This window comes from Hippocampus zosterae, chromosome 3, assembly GCF_025434085.1.
Source record: "Hippocampus zosterae strain Florida chromosome 3, ASM2543408v3, whole genome shotgun sequence".
Classification (NCBI taxonomy): Eukaryota; Metazoa; Chordata; class Actinopteri; order Syngnathiformes; family Syngnathidae; genus Hippocampus; species Hippocampus zosterae.
Window position 1 is genome coordinate 19139715 of NC_067453.1, and position 19687 is coordinate 19159401.

General features: G+C 42.4%; 1 protein-coding gene across 2 annotated transcripts; it reads left to right on the forward strand.

The window, feature by feature from the left end:
• Positions 1-815: 815 nt before the first annotated feature.
• Positions 816-19559, forward strand: myo5c (myosin VC). 2 transcript variants are annotated; one of them, XM_052062275.1, is made up of 40 exons: positions 816-971; positions 1232-1342; positions 1428-1599; positions 1685-1829; positions 5314-5470; positions 5551-5694; positions 5763-5844; positions 5937-6044; positions 6130-6236; positions 8123-8388; positions 8476-8557; positions 8640-8780; positions 8869-8991; positions 9355-9438; positions 9554-9685; positions 9758-9855; positions 9935-10021; positions 10097-10208; positions 10298-10509; positions 10599-10764; positions 10850-10996; positions 11070-11234; positions 13553-13646; positions 13722-13785; positions 13859-14133; positions 14208-14271; positions 14355-14435; positions 14535-14715; positions 14807-14900; positions 14994-15057; positions 15136-15304; positions 15390-15474; positions 15560-15655; positions 16007-16161; positions 16345-16434; positions 16527-16677; positions 16746-17031; positions 17993-18167; positions 18233-18313; positions 18401-19559. In XM_052062275.1, the coding sequence occupies exons 1-40, from the start codon at positions 945-947 to the stop codon at positions 18551-18553; spliced, it is 5226 nt and encodes a 1741-aa protein (XP_051918235.1). In that variant the 5' UTR covers positions 816-944; the 3' UTR covers positions 18554-19559. The 2 variants fall into 2 exon arrangements, with proteins under 2 accessions (XP_051918235.1, XP_051918237.1); XM_052062277.1 differs by lacking the exons at positions 10850-10996; positions 11070-11234 and having other exon boundaries at positions 10599-10695.
• The last annotated feature ends 128 nt before the right edge of the window (positions 19560-19687 follow it).

Sequence of the window (19687 nt, forward strand, 5' to 3'; positions counted from 1 at the left end):
ATTGAAATGTTGAATATGACAAACAGTTATTAAATATATAAAAGATTTTTTTTTAAGTCTGTCTGACATTCTGATGATTGTCGTTCTCATACTGTCATTTTTATTTATGTCATTACAAGCATAACTTTATAAATCGACTCATTCATTCAGGAAATGAACATGACAAATGTTATCAGACAGGTTCGTACGGTCCAAAACTGATCTGCTTGTCTGTGGCCAAACACGAAAAAAAAAATTTTTTTGAATCGTCAAACCAAAATCTCTCAAGATTGTAGCACATTATTTAATAAGCCAACTTTACACAATACATAAAAATAGAAAACAAATCACCATTTGGTACTACAATATGGTCACGTGAAGGTACTTTTTGTCCCCGTGTGAATTGAATTAGACTTCCTGTTACTTTCTGTTAATCTTCCAAGTAGCTTTTATGGTATTTGTATCCGGATTCTTTCGCTTTGGATCCTTGAACAAACGAGCGCGCGTCACAAGACAGGTGGGTGGAGTCTTCTGTCACAGAAGCAACAGGTGAGAGGCTCCCGCAGGCAAAATCAAGCTAGCAAGGAGGAGAAGTACAACCCAGCGGTGTAAAACTCTGCTTTTTCAAAATAAAATTTGACAAATTAAGCATTGCCAAACAGAATATTTCAGTTGCTAACCATTCCTCACTTAAAATCCATTCATGAATTGAACGCCGATTAAATAAAATAGCACGCTGATAAATCCAATGGAGGAAAAACAATTTTACATGAAATCAAATTAAGTCTCTACTTATTTTGACAAGCCAGCCGGACATGCTATTTCGTTCCTACCTTAAATTATGATTTTTTTTTGTAATAGTTGAGTTAACCGAGGGACCAAAAAATGTCGGGCACTTCGGAAGTGCAATTCTGATGATGAAAACATTTTTTCGACATTAGGGTTTACAACAATAACGCTAAAACATGGCGTTGATTCAGCTATACACCCGGGTAAGAAAAAACTACAAATGATTACGCCATGTCGCAAATTATGTGTTTATAATACTACTAAAAAGACATATGGTTACTTTGTAAATCATTTTGGAAAGCAAAAATGCTCTGACAAATTAACTATTACTGTATATATACTGTCACATAACAACCAATATGTTATTTTCAGTCTTATGCAAGTGCAAGTAAAGGGAAAATCTTTAAAGTGGGAAATATCGACATGTAACAAACGTTTCAAGGTGTTTGCATTTACGCTCTAGTACAACAGAGTGTGGATTCCAGATGCTGAACATGTGTGGAAATCAGCAGAGATCCTGAGAGATTTCCATGATGGTGATGATTGTTTACAACTGCTACTGGAAAATAGCACAGTAAGTGAAATTGACAAAATTCATAAACACATGTTGTTGAATAAGATAACCAGACACATACATGAACTTTATCTCTTTCTCAAAGGAGCACAAGTACATCGTTGACTCGTCGCCACCAGAACTCCCTCCTCTTCGCAACCCGGACATCTTAGTTGGGGAGAATGATCTCACTGCGCTCAGCTACCTCCATGAACCTGCTGTCCTGCACAACCTTAAAGTGCGCTTTCTGGAATCCAGAATCATCTACACCTACTGTGGTAGGCGCAGAAGGAATGCTTTGTTTCACTTGTGTTAGCTCTGAGGTGTCATTTTCACCTGGCTTGTCTTGTCTCCCCTCTATAGGCATCATCCTGGTGGCGTTGAATCCCTACAAGCAGCTTCATATCTACGGAGATGCAATCATTCATGCATACTCTGGTCAGAACATGGGCAACATGGATCCTCATATATTTGCAGTGGCAGAGGAGGCTTACAAACAGCTGGCCAGGTGAACAAGAGCACAGACGAGGAATTTTAACAAAATGTGTTATCAACTAACTTGGCAAAATATGGAATAACATGACAAAACAAAAAATTACCTTACTTTTCGTGAGAATCTAAATAAAGCATCGATGTGAAACCCAAGCCCCGGGGACCAGTTCCGGCCCACAACATCATTTTATATATCCCGCAAAGGCATATCATGTGTCGACTTCATGTTTCTTGCAAATTAGGGGTGTTCACACGGCAACTTTTACTCTGGTGCAGCACCGAGGCTGCCCCCATAGAGTGTTCACGTGTATAAAGTTACACCGGTGTAGCCCCTGAAAACAGCCTAAACCGGAGCAAATTTAACCCTGCTCAAGGAGGTGGTTTAAAAATTTACCGTACTCCGGAGTAAATGCTCGTTTGCATTAACAGAAAATTGTACTGTGCTTGATGAGTACAAAATGTACTGTGCATAAAAGTTTAACTAGGTTGTATCTGTTTGATTATATTGTTTTAAATGTTGTTTGTATTTATTGTATGGTTTTTTTCCACACTACTGATACTCGTGCCACACTTCTCCACTCAGTTACATTGATTATCGTATTGGTACAACAAATTTAATGGGTCTTAAGAGTTTTACACATGGTGGAGTGTTGGTTGCCCTTAAGTAAATACAGTATATGAAACTGGTCAACTTTTATGTGGATGTACTCATCTGTCGAGATCCACTATGAAAGAATACATAGCCATTATTAAAAACTGAAATTTGTATTAAACACAGGCCAATGAAAACTAAGTTTGCAGATCATATATATATATATATATTAGAGCTGTCAAACGATTAAAATATTTAATCTAATTAAAAATGCAATTGTCATAATTAACTCAAATGAACTAAAAAAATGAATCATGATTACTCACATATTTTCTATCGTTTCTGAATTTCCTTTTACATTTTTTGTCCTATTTTTCCCCATTTTAATGCTCTCATCAACTTGGAATCATGAATCAGTTTTCTATGTGCCAAATGCAAATATTTACTGAAATAATTTTTGAAAATAATATTTTCAATTTTACATGAACATTTTTCACTTGGAGCAGTTGTTCACACATAATCTCTCACACAATATTACTGTCCATCAACAACAGTGAAAAAAAATATTTTGTCACACAACAGCTGCTTTAACAGCTTTTTTAATGAAATCAAAACAGAGCAATATAACATTATAAAGTGCACATCTAAGGTAAACTAGTACTCAGCCTACAGTGGATTTAAACCATGGTTGCATACTTTGTTTTTCTCAAGTTTGCTTTGAACACAGCAGTCTGTTTCTGTATGTTTGTTGGAAAATAACGAGACCCCGGACACCAGTGTTCATTATGTACAATACAATACAATACAATACAATACAATACAATACAATACAAGCTGATTTATATAGCGCTTTCACAACAGCGGCAGCTGTAACAAAGCGCTTTACAAAACAGTTAACATAAAGTAAATTAATAAACACAACACATAACATAAAACACGGACAGTCGTGCAGTCCTAACCACTTTTCCGTCACACGCTTTGTTGTTTGAAGCAGTGTGCCGCTGTATTCAAAACTGCCGGCCGTACAAACAAGCGCAAGCACTTCCCTTGCTGCTGGGCCAAACCATTCTGAAGTCTGAGTCATAGGCTTTCTTGTAAGTGCTTTCTGTGCAGGCTGTGCACAGGTTGGTACGTCGGGACCTGCAGTCTTGTGCGACTGTTCTGTCAACCAGGAGCTGATGTTTGGCTCCTCTGGTATCTCTACCAATGCCCTTCTGTGCTTCGCTCATGTATTGATCCATGTGTCCACTTATCTTAGCCGCAATGATGCCTGACATGAGCTTCCATGTTGTGGAGAGACAGGTTATTGGCCGATAGTTGGATGGGACTGCACCCTTTGAGGGATCCTTCATGATCAGGATCGTTCGCCCTTCGGTTAGCCATTCTGGGTGAGTCCCATCCCTCAGCAGCTGGTTCATTTGTACTGCTATGCGCTCATGGAGTGCTGTGAGTTTCTTTAGCCAGTAGGTGTGGACCATGTCCGGGCCTGGTGCTGTCCAGTTCTTCATATCTGAGACTCTTTCCTGTATGTCTGCCACTGTTATGGTAACTGGGTTCTGTTCAGGGAGGTTGCTGTGCTCCTCTCTCAGGGTCACGAGCCATTGTGCACTGCTGTTATGTGCAACCTCCTTCTCCCATATGCCTTTCCAGTACCTTTCAGTTTCCAGTCTTGGTGGGTCAGCTCTGTTGTTAGCTGAGCCACTGAGCGTACACTTTCGCAGTTTGTGTTGCGAACAGCCTGTTTATTCGTCTGGCCTCATTCTCTTTCGTGTACCGCTTCAGGCGACTGGACAAGGCTTGGAGCCTTTGTTTGGCAGTTTCGAGTGCTTCAGGTATGGTCATCTGGATGTACCTCTCGGGTATCGGCCTTTTCATCACACCTCTCTGGGCCTCCGTTAATTGACTCACATCTTTCCGGGCCGCCTTGATCTTAGCCTCCAACCGTCTTTTCAATGGTGGGTAACATATCTCATGGCTTCCATGGTTGCTCTTATAGCCCAGAGTCTCCAGGATCACTGATGCTGAAGTGTATATCAGCTCATTGGTTTCTGTGATCGTTACGGTAGGGATCGCCCTCAGTGCTGCATTCACACTTTCAGATGGTACCGGTACTTCACATAGCCGTTGTAATCGGTTTCTAGGTTGCCCAGCTTTCATTCTCGCCATGATCTTAGCTTTCAGGTCAGTTGCTGCCTCGCTCAGCATTTCATTCATTGGGGCTGGCCACCCAATCTCATCATCTGCATTCATTGGGGCTTGCCTCCCAATCTCTTGTATGACCTCCTCCTCTGACCTGGCAGCCTGGGGTCCTTCACCATGGAACCTGAGTTGTACCTCATCAATCTCAAGTTGTGACAGCAGTTGCCGTTTGTGGATGTTGGAACACTGAGCTACTAGTTGTTTCGTGGTCAACCGTGACTGTGGGTTTCGAAGTAACCATTTAGCCCACATCCTCTGCATGTAACCCCTCTGACTAGGGTTGCTTGAGTAGTAGCATTCCAACAGAGCCATGTTATCGCATCTCGCCCATCTGCGCTTTGTTCCAGTAGCCCATTTTTCATCAAGGTGCTCTGGTTCCCCAGCACCTGACGCAGACCTTTTTTGGCCGGGAGACGTCTGAGCCGGCATGTCATTCATTTTATTGTCTCTCATCGTTGTATGAGGTAGGCATTAGCGTGAAGGATCTTGCCTAAGGACCCACACTGGATGGTGTTATGTGCTCATTTTTTGCCCCAAGCGGGATTCGAACCACCGTCTCCCAAACCGATGCCTTACCAACTGAGCTATCCAGCCGCTCTATATATATATATATATATATATATATATATATATATATATATATACACACACACACACATAAAATTGTTGTTATTATTATTATTTTGTTCTTCTTTATTGTCTTGACCAGAAACCACAAGAACCAATCCATCATCATCAGTGGAGAGTCTGGAGCTGGTAAAACAGTGTCCGCTCGGTATGCTATGAGGTATTTTGCTGTTGTCAGCAAATCTGGCAGCAAGACCCAAGTTGAAGACAAGGTTCTGGCATCCAATCCCATAACAGAGGTAACAAACGCTTTGGTCATATTCAGTCAATGTCACAGTGATGATGGCTGATATATCAAACTTGCTTGACTTTCTCTCAGGCCATTGGGAACGCAAAGACGATCAGGAACGACAACAGCAGCCGTTTTGGGAAATTCACTGAGATCAGTTTTGACAATAGGTATCGAATAATTGGTGCAAACATGAGGACTTACCTGTTGGAGAAATCCAGAGTTGTTTTCCAGGTAAACAACTGGATATTCTGGTTAATTATCCTCCTACTGTCTCACATATGTGACATTGTTGCTTTCAGGCTGAGTCTGAGCGGAACTATCACATATTTTACCAACTGTGCGCCTGTGCGCATCTGCCACAGTTCAAGGCACTGAAACTGAGTATGTTTGTGAAGGTTTGAGACAGAATCTCACTGTTGTACTGTTTGTCCATATATGTGATGTTTAGGTTTTGTTTTTGTTTTTTTCTGCAGTGAGTGCAGATGAGTTCCACTACACAGGCATGGGTGGCGATATCATAATTGAAGGTGTGGATGACAGGAAAGGCATGGAGGAGACTCAGCAGACCTTTTCACTTTTGGGTAAAGCATGCTTTTGATGGAGTCAAATTTATTAGTGCACAACAGTGCTGCATTATATTCACACGACCTCTTTGTGGTTGTTTAGGGCTGAAGGAGGACTTTCAGTCTGATGTTTTCAAAGTTCTTGCAGCCATTCTCCATCTGGGAAATGTGGAAATTAAGAGCTCCGGGGATGATCGGTCGTCCATTTCTGTGAGTCTTGTTTGTTTTTTAGGCCTTACCGCGAAGACAACATTAAGGTACACCCGCACAATCTAACGCAAGAGTTGTATTAAAAGCTTGGAAATCTGCCTTCACAAATATGTGCGCTTTGGATTTTAAGATAAGATAAGATAAGATAAGATATCCTTTATTTGTCCCACAATGGGGAAATTTACAGCCTCCAGCAGCAAGAATGTATGTAGAAAGAAGAAGAGAAAAAAAAACAACAACAAACATCTTTCAATTAAATACAATATGAACACAAATGGATAAATCGCAGTACTATTTACAATTTACCTTCACATCATTTAATTATTATTATTATTATGATTGTTATTTTTTATTCATCAGCCTGACAGCAGTCGGTAGGAACGAGCGTCGGTATCTCTCCTTCTTGCAGCGCGGGTGTAACAGTCTCTGGCTGAAGGAGCTACCAAGTGCTGTCAGGGCGGGCTGGAGGGGGTGGGAGGGACTGGCCATCATAGCTTTTAGCTTAGTTAGCATCCTTCTGTTGCCCACCTCCTCCAGAGTGTCAAGGGAGCAACCCAGGACAGAACTGGCCTTCATGACCAGTCGCTCCAGTCTCTTTCTGTCCCGGGCCGAGATGCTGCCTGACCAGCAGACAATGCCATAATAGATGGCCGAGGCCACCACCGAGTTATAGAACGTCTTAAGGAGTGACCCCTGAACCCCAAAAGACCTCAGTTTCCTGAGTAGGAAGAGTCGGCTCTGTCCTTTCCTAATCAGGGTGTCCGTATTTGTGGACCAGTCCAGTTTGTTGTTGAGAAGAACACCAAGGTACTTGTAGGAGGTCACCCTCTCTATGTCCATACCCTGGATGTTCATCGGTGCTGGTGAGGACTTTTTCCTGCAGAAATCTACAACCAACTCCTTAGTTTTCCTCGGGTTGATCTGGAGGAGATTCTGCTGGCACCAGTCCACAAAGTCCTTTACTTTCCAGTCCCTAACTGATAAAGAGAGATTTTAATCACCAACTATTTAAGTAATTTTATATTTTGAAGTGGTTTTGTTTGTTGCACTACAATTTTTTTTTTTTAACCGAAAATAAGAAACCACATGGCACTTTCACGGTAAACACAGTGACCAGTAACCTGGTTTTATTTTAGTTACTTTTAGCAGGCCTTGACATGGGTTGGACAACAATGCTGGAGGGGGCCACAATTTTTCACCAGTGCTCCAGAGGGTCCACATAGGACCACGCACTTCCTCACCAGATGTTCAACAACAATGCTGTTTTACATACATGTATATGTCCAGATACATTCGCTTAAGATACTGCATATCATTTTTGATAGCACATTTTTGAGGGTATGTGTCGAAGTAAACACCAAAATAGCCACATACTGACCCCCCCCACCCCCATGGAAAGGGCTCGTCTGTATTAGAAAAAAAAATACAATTAAAGGATCACACAAAACCGCTGAACAAGAAACTGACATTAAGTGCAAGAACTCGTTTTGTACTGTGTCTTTTTTTCTTCACAAAAATCAACACTCTCATCATTTTATTATTGATTTACTGTGTTTGTCCTGTATATCAATACAAGCCTCCCCACCCACGTTTTACTATTGGTCAGTATAATCACTGATGTAAGCGCAACCCAGACTGGTCAGCCAATGCCACACGTACTTCAAAAAAGGATTTCTAAAAATTTTAAACCTTGGCCACTACTCCTCTGTACAGTAGTTGTTAAACTACAACCACTACAATAAGCAAAATGGCATTCAAATTGAAAATTGTATTCATGCTTATCATCTTTGAAAATGTATATGTTGTTCTCTATTGGATCAGTTTGTGAGGGTGTACCCCATGATGTGAATTGTTTTACAATTGTTGTCTTTTTTATTGACTTTCAGAACAGTGATTCACATCTGCACATTGTCTGTGAGTTGTTGGCTGTGCGTGCAGACGACTTAGTGCGTTGGCTGTGCAATCGGAGGCTTGTCCTGGTGGCCGAGACGGTGGTGAAACCGTTGCCCAAAGAGCGTGCAGTGAATTCCAGAGATGCTCTCGCCAAACGAACCTATGCTCATTTGTTTAACTGCGTTATTAACAGGATCAACAAAGCACTGCAGGTCCCAGGGAAGCAACATGCTTTCATAGGGGTGCTGGACATTTATGGGTAAGGGGGGGGGGGGGGGGGAGTGTTCTTCTGATTTTCTATCTTCTGATGATTTCTTCATCTCAACTTTCATTATGTGCTCCTTAGTTTTGAGACGTTTGACATCAACAGCTTTGAGCAGTTTTGTATCAACTATGCCAATGAAAAGCTTCAGCAGCAGTTTAACTTGGTTTGTATCACCCAAACTAGCGCAAACCCCGATACACTCCTCTTGATGGAGGACCTATTCATGTTTTTCTTTTTCTATCCAGCATGTATTCAAACTGGAACAAGAGGAGTACATGAAAGAAGACATTCCATGGACGTTAATAGATTTCTATGACAATCAGCCAGTCATTGACTTGATTGAAGCCAAAATGGGAATCCTGGACTTGCTTGATGAAGAGTGTTTGGTACAAAAGACTTTTCAGTCACTACGATTAATGGGTGCTTAGTTTTTCAATCACTGGTCCTCACATACAAATATGCTATTTTCTTTAGTTTCCTCAAGGCACTGATCAAAGTTGGCTCCAAAAACTGTCCAACTATCTGAACAGCAATCCTTTGTTTGAGTTGCCCAAGCTGTCAAATGAGACCTTTATCATTCAACACTTTGCAGACAAGGTACAGAACACATCCACACCTATTGCACCACACGATGAGCATTCGAATTATTGTAAAAAGGGTGAGAGAGGGAACTTGCTCACCAAATTCATTCAGGAATATCTTACTGGACTATGCTTTGTGAACTGGCATACAGTCGTGTTCGGGCCAAAAGTCAACTTGCGCAAAGTCTTCCAAACACATTGGAGGGATACAATTCTCCCAAATGTCTTGGTAAAGAATTAAGATTCACAAGATAACTCGTCAAATTCCTGATTAATTCATCAAGAGTTGTGTCCAAATAGGACACATTTGGTATACTACACTCATCAAAGGAGCGTAGTGTACCATCATTTAGTTTTCTTTCATCTTGCCGCTTAACAGGTGGAGTATCAGTGCAAAGGTTTTCTTGAGAAGAACCGAGATGCTCTTTATGAAGAACTGGTAGATGTTTTGAAAGCCAGTAAGGTAAACAAAGTTTTATGAACGTAGGAATACTGTACGTATCAACAACAAATCTTAGAGTGCAACCTTTGTTTTTCTCAGACTAACATATTTCTCTTCTTCTCGTCACTATCATCAGTTCGCCTTTCTGGCCAAATTTTTTCAAGAGGACGGGCAGAGTGTTCCGAACATGAAAGGTATCAAAGTGAAGCCGGCCAAGCCTGGTGTGAAATCAGCCAATAAACAGCTGAGGGCCTCAGTTGGAGATAAGGTAGACATGTCAAAGTTGACTTAGTAGTTTGGGTCATGTTTTTGTGTCTATGCTGACACATTGTGATTGTAGTTCTGCAGCTCTCTCTCGCTGCTGATGGAGACACTGAATGCTACGACCCCTCACTATGTGCGTTGTATTAAGCCAAATGATGAAAAGCTGCCATTTCAGTAAGTACTTGTAAATACTTACATAAGTAAAGCTCTATTTCCTAGTTAGAAGCTTTTTTTCAAGTGACTTTATTTTCAGATACGATTCCGGGAGGGTGGTGCAACAGCTGCGGGCCTGTGGAGTGCTCGAAACAATTCGTATCAGTGCCCAAAGTTACCCTTCAAGGTGCTTCGACTACCGGTAGATATCAGTAAATGACAAAATGTCACCAAATCCAATGCAAATATGTTTGGTTTTCAGGTGGACCTACTTTGAGTTTTACAGCCGCTACAATGTCCTAATGACCAATGAGGAGTCCAGCCTCGATGACAAGACACAGACATGCAAATATGTGCTTCAGAGGTTGATTCAGGTAACTTCATTGTTTCTGTCTCTATTGACAAATTGACAAATGTCTCTCTTGACCACTTTGTTGTGTTTTCTCCACGGCTCTTTTTTCAGGACCCGAACCAGTACAAGTTTGGTCGCACAAAGATCTTCCTTCGAGCTGGTCAAGTCGCATATTTAGAAAAGCTGCGTCTGGACCGACTGAGAGCGGCTTGCATTACCATTCAGAAATATGTCCGTGGGTGGAACCAGAGAAGGAAATACCAACGCTTGAGGCAGGCAGCCATCCTGATTCAACAGTACGTCCGTGGCAAGCGGACTGTACGGTGAGTAGCTTTCAGCAATGGCTCAAAATCTTGAGTTTCTGAGGTCAAATATCCACACAGTTTGTGTTGTTTTGTTTGTGAAACCACAGTAAAGCGGTGAGCGCAGCAAACCTGAAGCAGGGCTGGTCAGCAGTGGTCATTCAAAGGTACTGGAGAGGCTTCCGCATACAGAAGAGCTATCAAACGGTACGCTTGGCCATCATCACCATCCAAGCTTTCACACGAGGTTGGCTGGCCCGTAAATCCTATTCCCAGGTCTGTAACTTGAGCCTACTTGGCAGTGTTTGTCAAGCCACGGAATCAAACTTAGGCTTTAAACGGCATCATCGTCTTTGCTCAGCTTGTGGAAGCACGCAAGGCGTTGGTGCTGCAGAAGTACGCCAGAGCATGGCTGGCTCGGCGACGTTTTAAAGCCATGCGTCAACTGGTGCATCAGGTTCAACTGTCCTTCAGGGTACAGCAGCTCCGAAAGAAGAATGAGGAGCAGGTAAATGTCCGCTCACGGCCCATCGTCCAGTCCTTGGAGAAGACGTAACCTAATCCCTGATCCTTACTCCCAGAGTAAAGAGAACTGCGGTTTGGTGGAAAGACTGACGAGTTTGGCCAACTCCCATTCACAAGCCATGGACAGGCTGCATGCTCTGGAGACACAGCTGGAAAAATCAGCTATCCAGAAGGCATCGTTGGCAGCAAGAGAGAAGAAAGCCAAAGAAGATGCTTCTCTGGTCAGTCAGTTTTGATTGTAGACTCAATGTGACCGGACACCATCGGATTTGGCCCAGATCCCTGAAATCTTTAGAGCTTTTTTCTTCAGCCTTCTACAAGCAATCAAAAAAGTAACAGTTAGTACTCAACATATTCCACGACATTTTAAATACCGATTTACCGGCCATGTTAACGCCAAAAGCATTGCAGTGTGCGCCCCACATTCCACAAATCCTTTGTGCACATTGTGTCTGCAATCATCAATTCCAAAACAGCAAAAAATACAAGCAATGCAAATATCAAGTACGAACATGGGTGAATAAAGCACCCATAATGGCTCATCCTGTGTGAAAATCAAAGACAACTGTTCTGAGAAGCTCCTCTGAGAAAGAAGACGAACATCCCAACCAGGGACTGGCAACCCGAAATCCAAGTATTTGCCACCTATCCTTTCGACAATGACCACAAAGAAAGACTGGAGGTTCTCTTTTGGTGAAGTGCAAGACCACGCAAGATTCAAGGGAGCCTAATCAAGTCAAGTCAAGTACAACTTTATTGTCAAATGCGCTGTATGTGCAACATACAGCACAGATGAAATTTCTGCCCCTCTCAACCAGATAACAAGACAGCAAGAGGAGCCGCTGCTGGTGCCCACGCCGCCATAGAAAGAACAGTTAACATAAAATGACAAAATAATACAACACAACAACATCACCCCTGCTCGCTGAGCATCCTTTCAAAGTCTGTGCTGGACAAGTGGCACTAGTCCTGCCAGGATGTGATAAACGATGGACTGAATTAATAGCTTGCGCCTGCATTCAGTAGGACTGATGGAACGGGGTCGTCACCGGAAGGATATCTTAAACCTTGACTGCATTCCTGCCAAGCCTCCATCAGAAGCTTGCTCCGCAAGCATCTGTCTACCAGCCATAAATACACTGATACACTTCCAGCCCAGTCAGTCGGCTACTTACTACTTGTGCTTGTTGGCATCATGACTTCAATCTGTCATGCACTCAGAAATGCATGAAAGCTTCTGCAGTTTTTGGAAGGAAACGAAAATGGCGGTTGGCGAGGTCCAACCCTACAATACAAGACAATACAATACATGCTGATTTATAAAGCGCTTTCACAACAGCTGCCGCTGTTGTGAAAGCGCTTTACAAAACAGTTAACATAAAGTAAAATAATAAACACAACACATAACATAAAACACGGACAGTCGTGCAGTCCTAACCACTTTTCCGTCACACGCTTTGTTGTTTGAAGCGGTTTGAGATGAAAGAGGAGAGAATCAAAGTGTCCTTTAACCAGTGGATCAGAGACGTCATGCTCAAAATGTGCACATGTCGGCTACAAGCTAAGTTTCAAAGTCAAGAAGAAGCTGTAGCATCCATTGACGAAAAAAGAGATTGGTTCACTTCTCCTGTCCCATGGAAATGCATTTCAATTCCAAGCGGCGACTCACGGTTCCAAATACGCATCGGCGCTCTTCGCCAACGCTCCTCTCTCCTCACCCTCAACTTCAGCGGCCATCCATCCAGCCGCACCAACGCCAACTGTCCAACAGCGCCGACATAGCCACTGAACAAATCGGGGTAGTGAAAAATGCTGCCCATTACAGGCGCAAAAAACACAAGCGCCCCAGGTCTGTCCTACCTACAAGTTCATGCCTGATGGTAAACTGAAAGCAAGTTGCTGCTAAGTGATGTCAACACATGTATTTTAGGCAGCCCCAACAGCAAATTTAAGAGTGTTAGAATCTCCAGGCGTCGCCTGGCTTTACGTCCGAATTTAGTGTGGTAAAAGCAGAGCCTGGTCTGAGCCTTGTTCAACAGGTGAAACACAAACATGTAATGTACCAAAACCACATAGTAACACTGTGTTAGATTAGTGGTGCTATCCCAGAGTGCCAGCCAAGGCTGAAGTTCCCCAAACTTAGGCAGTTGAAGTAAAAGGACTTTGTCTGTCATGTTGATAAAATTATGTCAGCAAAGTAACACTTGACGCTATGAAGAAGCACCTTTTAAATGTGGATGTGCCAGTATATCAATATAAATAGCTTTTCAATAATTATCCAACCATAGTAGTTGATCAAGCTAGCTCTGGTTAGTTGGTGAATGCTTCTCAGCATCGCGCTGGTTGGAATTCACAACTGATTTTGTAAAACTTGTTCTATAGCTACTCGGAAACTGACTTGTATCTGAGCTAAGATGCCTGACGTAAATGGGGTAAACATCATAAAAGCGCAAGTTAGTCAATGGGCGCTCCTCAAAGATGTCTGCCGCAATTTTAATTTTCTGCTCTTTAAATCATTCATCTTGTCTTTGCGCTACAGAAATTGACTGATCTTCAAAGGGAAGTTGATGGGTTAATCATTAAAAAACAGACCATGGAGAAAACGTTTGAAGCTTCCGCTAAACAGCAACAAGGTACGAAGGGTCCATCCATTCCACACAGTCTATCCTTTTATGTATTTGTATCAAATATTTGACATTGTCCAACAGAAAAGTTTGATCAAATAAAGATGACTCTACTGGAAGAGAAGGAAAATCAAGCGAGGCTTCGAAAGTAGGATAACAAAAAACCCTTTTGTAATATGTTGCAGTAGTCATTAAGGACTAATGGGATTTCCTTTCTTCAGAATCGCTGAGAACAACCTTGACATCCAGAGAGAGGAACACGAGAAGGAGCTGGCAATCCTGAAAGAAGAGCTCAGGAGGCTGAAGGACGAGAGAGTCAGTCTGAAGATGAAGTTGGAAGACTGCGAACAAATGAGTGCCGACCTGCAGGATCAAGTGGCCCAGCTCACCAAGCACGTCAAGGTCATTCCTGAGCTCCGCAGGGACCTCAGCAACCTCCAGAATCAAAAGCAAACCATAGACCGAAGGATGAAGCAGCAGTCTGAAGAAGCGAGAGGTGTCGCTGTTATTTCAAGATCTCAAATTCAAAACAAATGCAGCATTGTTGTGATTCTAATGTTTGTTTTTCAGCTAAACTGCACGATATTTCAAAAGTACTCTCAGGAAGCGTTGTTAAAGAAGAGGTGCTTCTGGGGTAATTCTCCCTTTTTCTCTTTTTTTGTTGTCGTTTTTTTTGTTGATAATGTCATTGAATTGTCTGTTATTGTGCTTCTGAAGGATAACTGCAGATTATTCTGAGAAGACATATGAAGCTGAAGACCTTCTGGCCGCCTTTAATGGTCTCGAGAAAGCTACCAGGTCTGTTTAGTGACTGCCACAGTCATCATGCTTCCACATGGCCACTGTGAGGAAAAAAAGGTGTACTCAGTGTGACCTGTTTGACATGATTTTTGGTAGAACGCTGGAGAACCACCGCAAGGAGCAGAAGGAAATCTATGAGACTCAAATAGAAGGCTTGAGACTGAAATTGGATTACCTTCAAAATGAGAACAGCAGCCTGCAAACTTTTTTTACGGAGAAAAATAACATGAATGAGAACATTCGCCAAGAGGTGATCCGGCTGAGCAGCGAGAACGCCGTAAGTTGGGGTGTTCTTTCGAGATTATTATATATTGAATGCAAAATCATTTTTGTGTCGTCTTTTGGTCACTTGATCTGTATGTTGTCAGGTAATACCTGAGCTGAAAGTTCAGATTTCAGAGCTGCAAAGACAAAAACATGAGTGCGAGGTTCTTGTAGAAGAGCAAAGAAAAGAGTTGGAAGGTGAGTTTAATTCTGGCTAGTGGTTGTTTGAATTGAACATTTTGCTTTTGCTTGTAACTCTGTTCACTTTTTATTTTGTTGTACTTTTTCAAGAAAAAGCAGATGAGATTAAAAATACTCTTCAAAAGAAGGTGGAAGAAGAGAGTTCAAAGTGCAGGTGACATATTCAAATTGGAGTCAGATGTTTCGATCATCCTGTCACCATCCTTGACTTCATTCTTTTGATTCCTTCCAGGAACTTTGAGGATCAAACTCAGGTGCTGGAGGAGGCAAAGACGACTCTTCAAGGTCAAATAAAAGACCTTCAAGAGGAGAATGATCACCTGAGCAGGCAACTGCAGATGGAGAGAGATGCCAAGATCCGACTGAGACTAGAAGCCGCCGAGTTATCTTCTAGAAATTTGGTACTTTTAGTACTTTAGATGTTAAACCTGACGGGATATAGTACTGGCCAGTGTACCGGTACCTCAAACTCTGCTTTTCTTAAAGGACTTTGAGGAGCAACTTGACCAGAAGGAAAGAGTCATTAAACAATTAGAGAATCAAATGATAAGCCTTGAAACAGCACAAAAAGGTACCCTGCCTCTCGTTTACAGGTTTCATGTAGAATAAATACAGTGAGGTCAACCGTGGTTTCAATGATCTCTTGTGTCACACAGCCCAGAAAACATCTTCACCTGTTCCCAAACACTATCTTGGAATGTTGGAGTACAACCCAGAGGATGAACCTCGACTCATTCAAAACCTTATTTTAGGTATTTTCTTTTTTTCTTTATTTATGTGTAAAAGTCAAGCATTGAAGAGATCCAGATTCAGGATGATTTTTTATGAATCATCTATAAGAGACGGATGCATTTATGAATTACATCACTATATTCACAGAGCAGAAATAAACACGGTGATGTCATGTGAATAGTGGCACCTGGAACTCCTGTCAGAAAAATAACCTCAGCATCGAAAAACAAGAGACACGATTTTCATTTAGTTACTGAGACACACAAAAGTCCGATTGACTGTGGCAAACCAACCAAAAACTGGACCGTAACAATGTGCACATTTTCTTTTTCATTCATTTGTCACCCGACATTCATTCTTGTCTCTTGCAGACCTGAAGCCCAAAGGTGTGGCGGTCAACATGATTCCTGTTTTGCCAGCTTACATTCTCTTCATGTGCATACGCCATGCTGACTACATGAACAACGAAGACAAACTCCGGTCTTTTATGAATGCGACTATTAGTGCTGTCAAAAAGGTCACCATGGTGAGTTTGAAGTGTGCTCTTTTCAATTCTGATCTACTCTGTCAAATATGTGTTTCTCGATTCATTGCACAATTTTAGCTTTCCCTTACAGTTGTTGGACAACATATCGTGTGCTGTCATGATGCTAGACTTACTATGGAGAAGCCAATGAATACAAGTATAAACTGAATGTTCCCATTTCAGACTCACCAGAATGACTTGGCCTTATTGTCCTTCTGGCTGTCCAACATGTACCAGTTGCTCAACTGTCTTAAGCAGTACAGCGGAGAAGTGGTAATGGAGCACTTTTTGTCGACCGTATTACAGATAACTGCAGATCTGCTTCACCTCATACCTCATATCTTATATTCTGTCGTTCACAAAAGGAGTTCAGCAAGCACAGTACCGCCCGTCAGGTGAACAACTGCTTGCAGAACTTTGATTTGTCAGACCATCAGCAAGTCGTCAGCGACTTGGCCATCTGCATCTACCACCAGTTCATCGCCGCCATGGAAAGAGCTCTCACCCCTGCGATTGGTATCTGACAAAGCAAAAAACAAATATTGTGTATTAATTTGTACTACTAACTGTGCTTCTCCCCGCAGTGCCTGGTATGTTGGAGCATGAAAGCTTACAGGGCATTTCCAGCATGAAACTAAGGGGCTTCATTAAACGTTCTCGCAAAAACAACGACGACACGGAGACTTACACCATCTCCTTCATCATTCAGCGACTCTCTCACTTCTACAGCAACATGACACAGCACGGCACCGAGCCGCATCTCATTAAACAGGTGGTCAAGCAACTGCTCTTCCACATCGGGGCGACCACCCTCAACAACCTGCTACTGCGAAAAGACATGTGTTCCTGCAGAAAAGGAATGCAAATCAGGTTTGTGTTTGTGTATGTGCAGGAAATTTGTGTGAAATGTTAATCACGATATTAAATGAACTGGATGTTTGTCCATGCACTGCGGCGTTCACATGCTCAAAGCTCTGCTACCACAAGACTCTCCACATGCAACGCAGAAATGCTGCATCACACTTTTTAAACTTGGGCTGAGCATGTATTCAAATTCAAATCCACATCGCAATGTAGTGGAATGCAAATATCAAATTGCAAAGGCTGCAAATGGGGGGGAATGTGCCTAATTTCCGCTGATAGGCTTTCAATTTTATTTCTATGTATAATTTATTATTTATATAATAATATCTACTCTATCACAACTTAAGTTTATTTATAGAACATTTGAAAAAAAAGACACCCTTGAAACAAAATGCAGTACATCAAAACCAAACAAACATACGACAAACTAACATAATATTTGGAAACGGGCGGCTTGGTGGGTCAGTGGTTAGCGCGTCGACCTCACAATGCAGAGGTACCGGGTTCAGTTCCAGCTCTGGCCTCCCTGTGTGGAGTTTGCATGTTCTCCCCGTGCCTGTGTCGGTTTTCTCCGGGTACTCCGGTTTCCTCCCACATTCCAAAAACATGCATGGCAGGCTGATTGGACTCTCTAAATTGTCCCTAGGTGTGAGTGTGGGCGTGGATGGTTGTTCGTCTCTGTGTGCCCTGCGATTGGCTGGCAACCGGTTCAGGGTGTCCCCGCCTACTGCCCGAAGACAGCTGGGATAGGCTCCAACACGCCCCGTGGCGTGAAGATAAGCGGATCAGAAAATGGATGGATATTTGGAAACAATAAAAGAGTAAAAAAACAAATTACACAGTCTGAAAGTGTGTTTATAGCGAAGGAATAAATATGTGTTGTAAGTCAGGTTTTAAAAATTCTCACAAGAACAGGCTGCTGTGTGCCCCAACTACTGTAAGCGTGACAGCAATTGTGCTCTTCCAGATGCAACATCAGCTACCTGGAAGAGTGGCTTCAGGAGAAAGACTTCCAGAGTTGTAATTTTATCGACACTCTGAAGCCGTTGATCGAGGCCGCCTGGCTGCTGCAGGTCAGCAAGTCCACAGATGACGATGCTAAGGCCATCACAGAGAAATGCACTGAGCTCAACACAGTTCAGGTATACCATCCATTTCTGTTCAAGTTTGTCAAACTCAAATGAGTCAATTGAATATTTTCTCACAGATCGTCAAGATTCTGAATTCATACACACCCGTCGACCTTTTTGAGAAGAGGGTGGCGTCATCATTTGTGCGCAAAGTTCAGGTGGGCTCCCATCTAGCGACTTTAAAACGACTGATGTCACGTCCTGGACGCTGGATCTGAAAAGTCTGAATGTCCTCCTTGTTACAGTCACTTCGACAAGATCACGACAGCGCTGCGCAGCTGATGATGGATGCACATTATCGTTTCCCGGTTACGTTTCCTTTCTGCGCGTCCTCACAGGCTTTGGAGCTGCTGCAGGTTCCCAATAGCCTTCACCTGGAATTCCTAACCATGATCTGACCAAGGGCGGCCCGGTGGTCGAGTGTTTAGCGCGTCGACCTGACAGTGCAGAGGTTGTGGGGTTGATCCTGGCTTCGGCCTTCCTGTGTGGAGTTTGCATGTTCTCCCCGGGCCTGCGTGGGTTTTCTCCGGGTACTCCGGTTTCCTCCCACATTCCAAAAACATGCATGGCAGGCTGATTGAACACTCTAAATTCCCCTGAGGTGTGAGCGTGAGCATAGATTATTGATTGTCTCTGTGTGCCCTGCGTTTGGCTGACAACTGGTTCAGGGTGTCCCCGCCTACTGCTGGAAGATGGTGAGGATACGCTCCAGCACCCCTGCGACCCTAGTGAGGATAAAGCGAATTGGAAAATGGATGGATGGATGGATGGATGGATGGATGGATGGATGGATGGATCTGACCCAGAGAGACTTTCAACTTTGTATTCCTAGGCCGAACCTTTAATCACATGACTTCTGGATATTTGTCATCTGTTTGTATCGTAGGAAATACAGTATATACTAATCACAAAAAAATTGAGATACAAATTTGGACTTTGGATGCAATTTAAGGATGAACCTGAAATAGCACTTGTACGGGTGAACCTAATTTGACCTTCTCTCAATGTTTTAAATCCACCTGTTGAAATGTTTCTGAATTTTTGCACAACTTGCTGTTCTCAGACAAGGAGCTGAATCACAAAATTCACAGCAGGTGTTACATTCAGTAATTGACCGCTAAAGTTCGAAGAACGTCCACTTCTATGCCGACATCTGAGAAGCTTCCAGTCTCTCTGCAAGTATTTTGATGCAAGTGCAATATTTGTCTCTCAGTAATATGCAATTTACTGGATATGATTCTTAATGGATTTATTATAAATCAATTCTCTGCATGTTACAAGACTTTGCATATAGATGACAGCATGAAAAAGAAGCACATCAGCACAGTAAATTGAGACCCAGTTGTCCTATCAGAGTTGTATCAAAATGATAATTATGATTAGCAAACAATGTCAACCCTATAAGCGATGAATATTTGATCCTGAATGGTGGAGCTGCATATATAAGCAGACAATATAACACTATGCACTGGCATATATTATTTATCTTTTGCGAAAAATGACAAATAAGATATCCTTTATTTGTCCCGCAA

Coding starts and splice junctions, on each gene's coding strand:
- myo5c (XM_052062275.1), top strand. CDS start 945: ATGGCGTTGATTCAGCTATACACCCGG. Junction 6,237..8,122: donor ATGATCGGTCGTCCATTTCT/GTGAGTCTTGTT, acceptor ATTGACTTTCAG/AACAGTGATTCACATCTGCA. Junction 14,436..14,534: donor GGTCTCGAGAAAGCTACCAG/GTCTGTTTAGTG, acceptor GATTTTTGGTAG/AACGCTGGAGAACCACCGCA.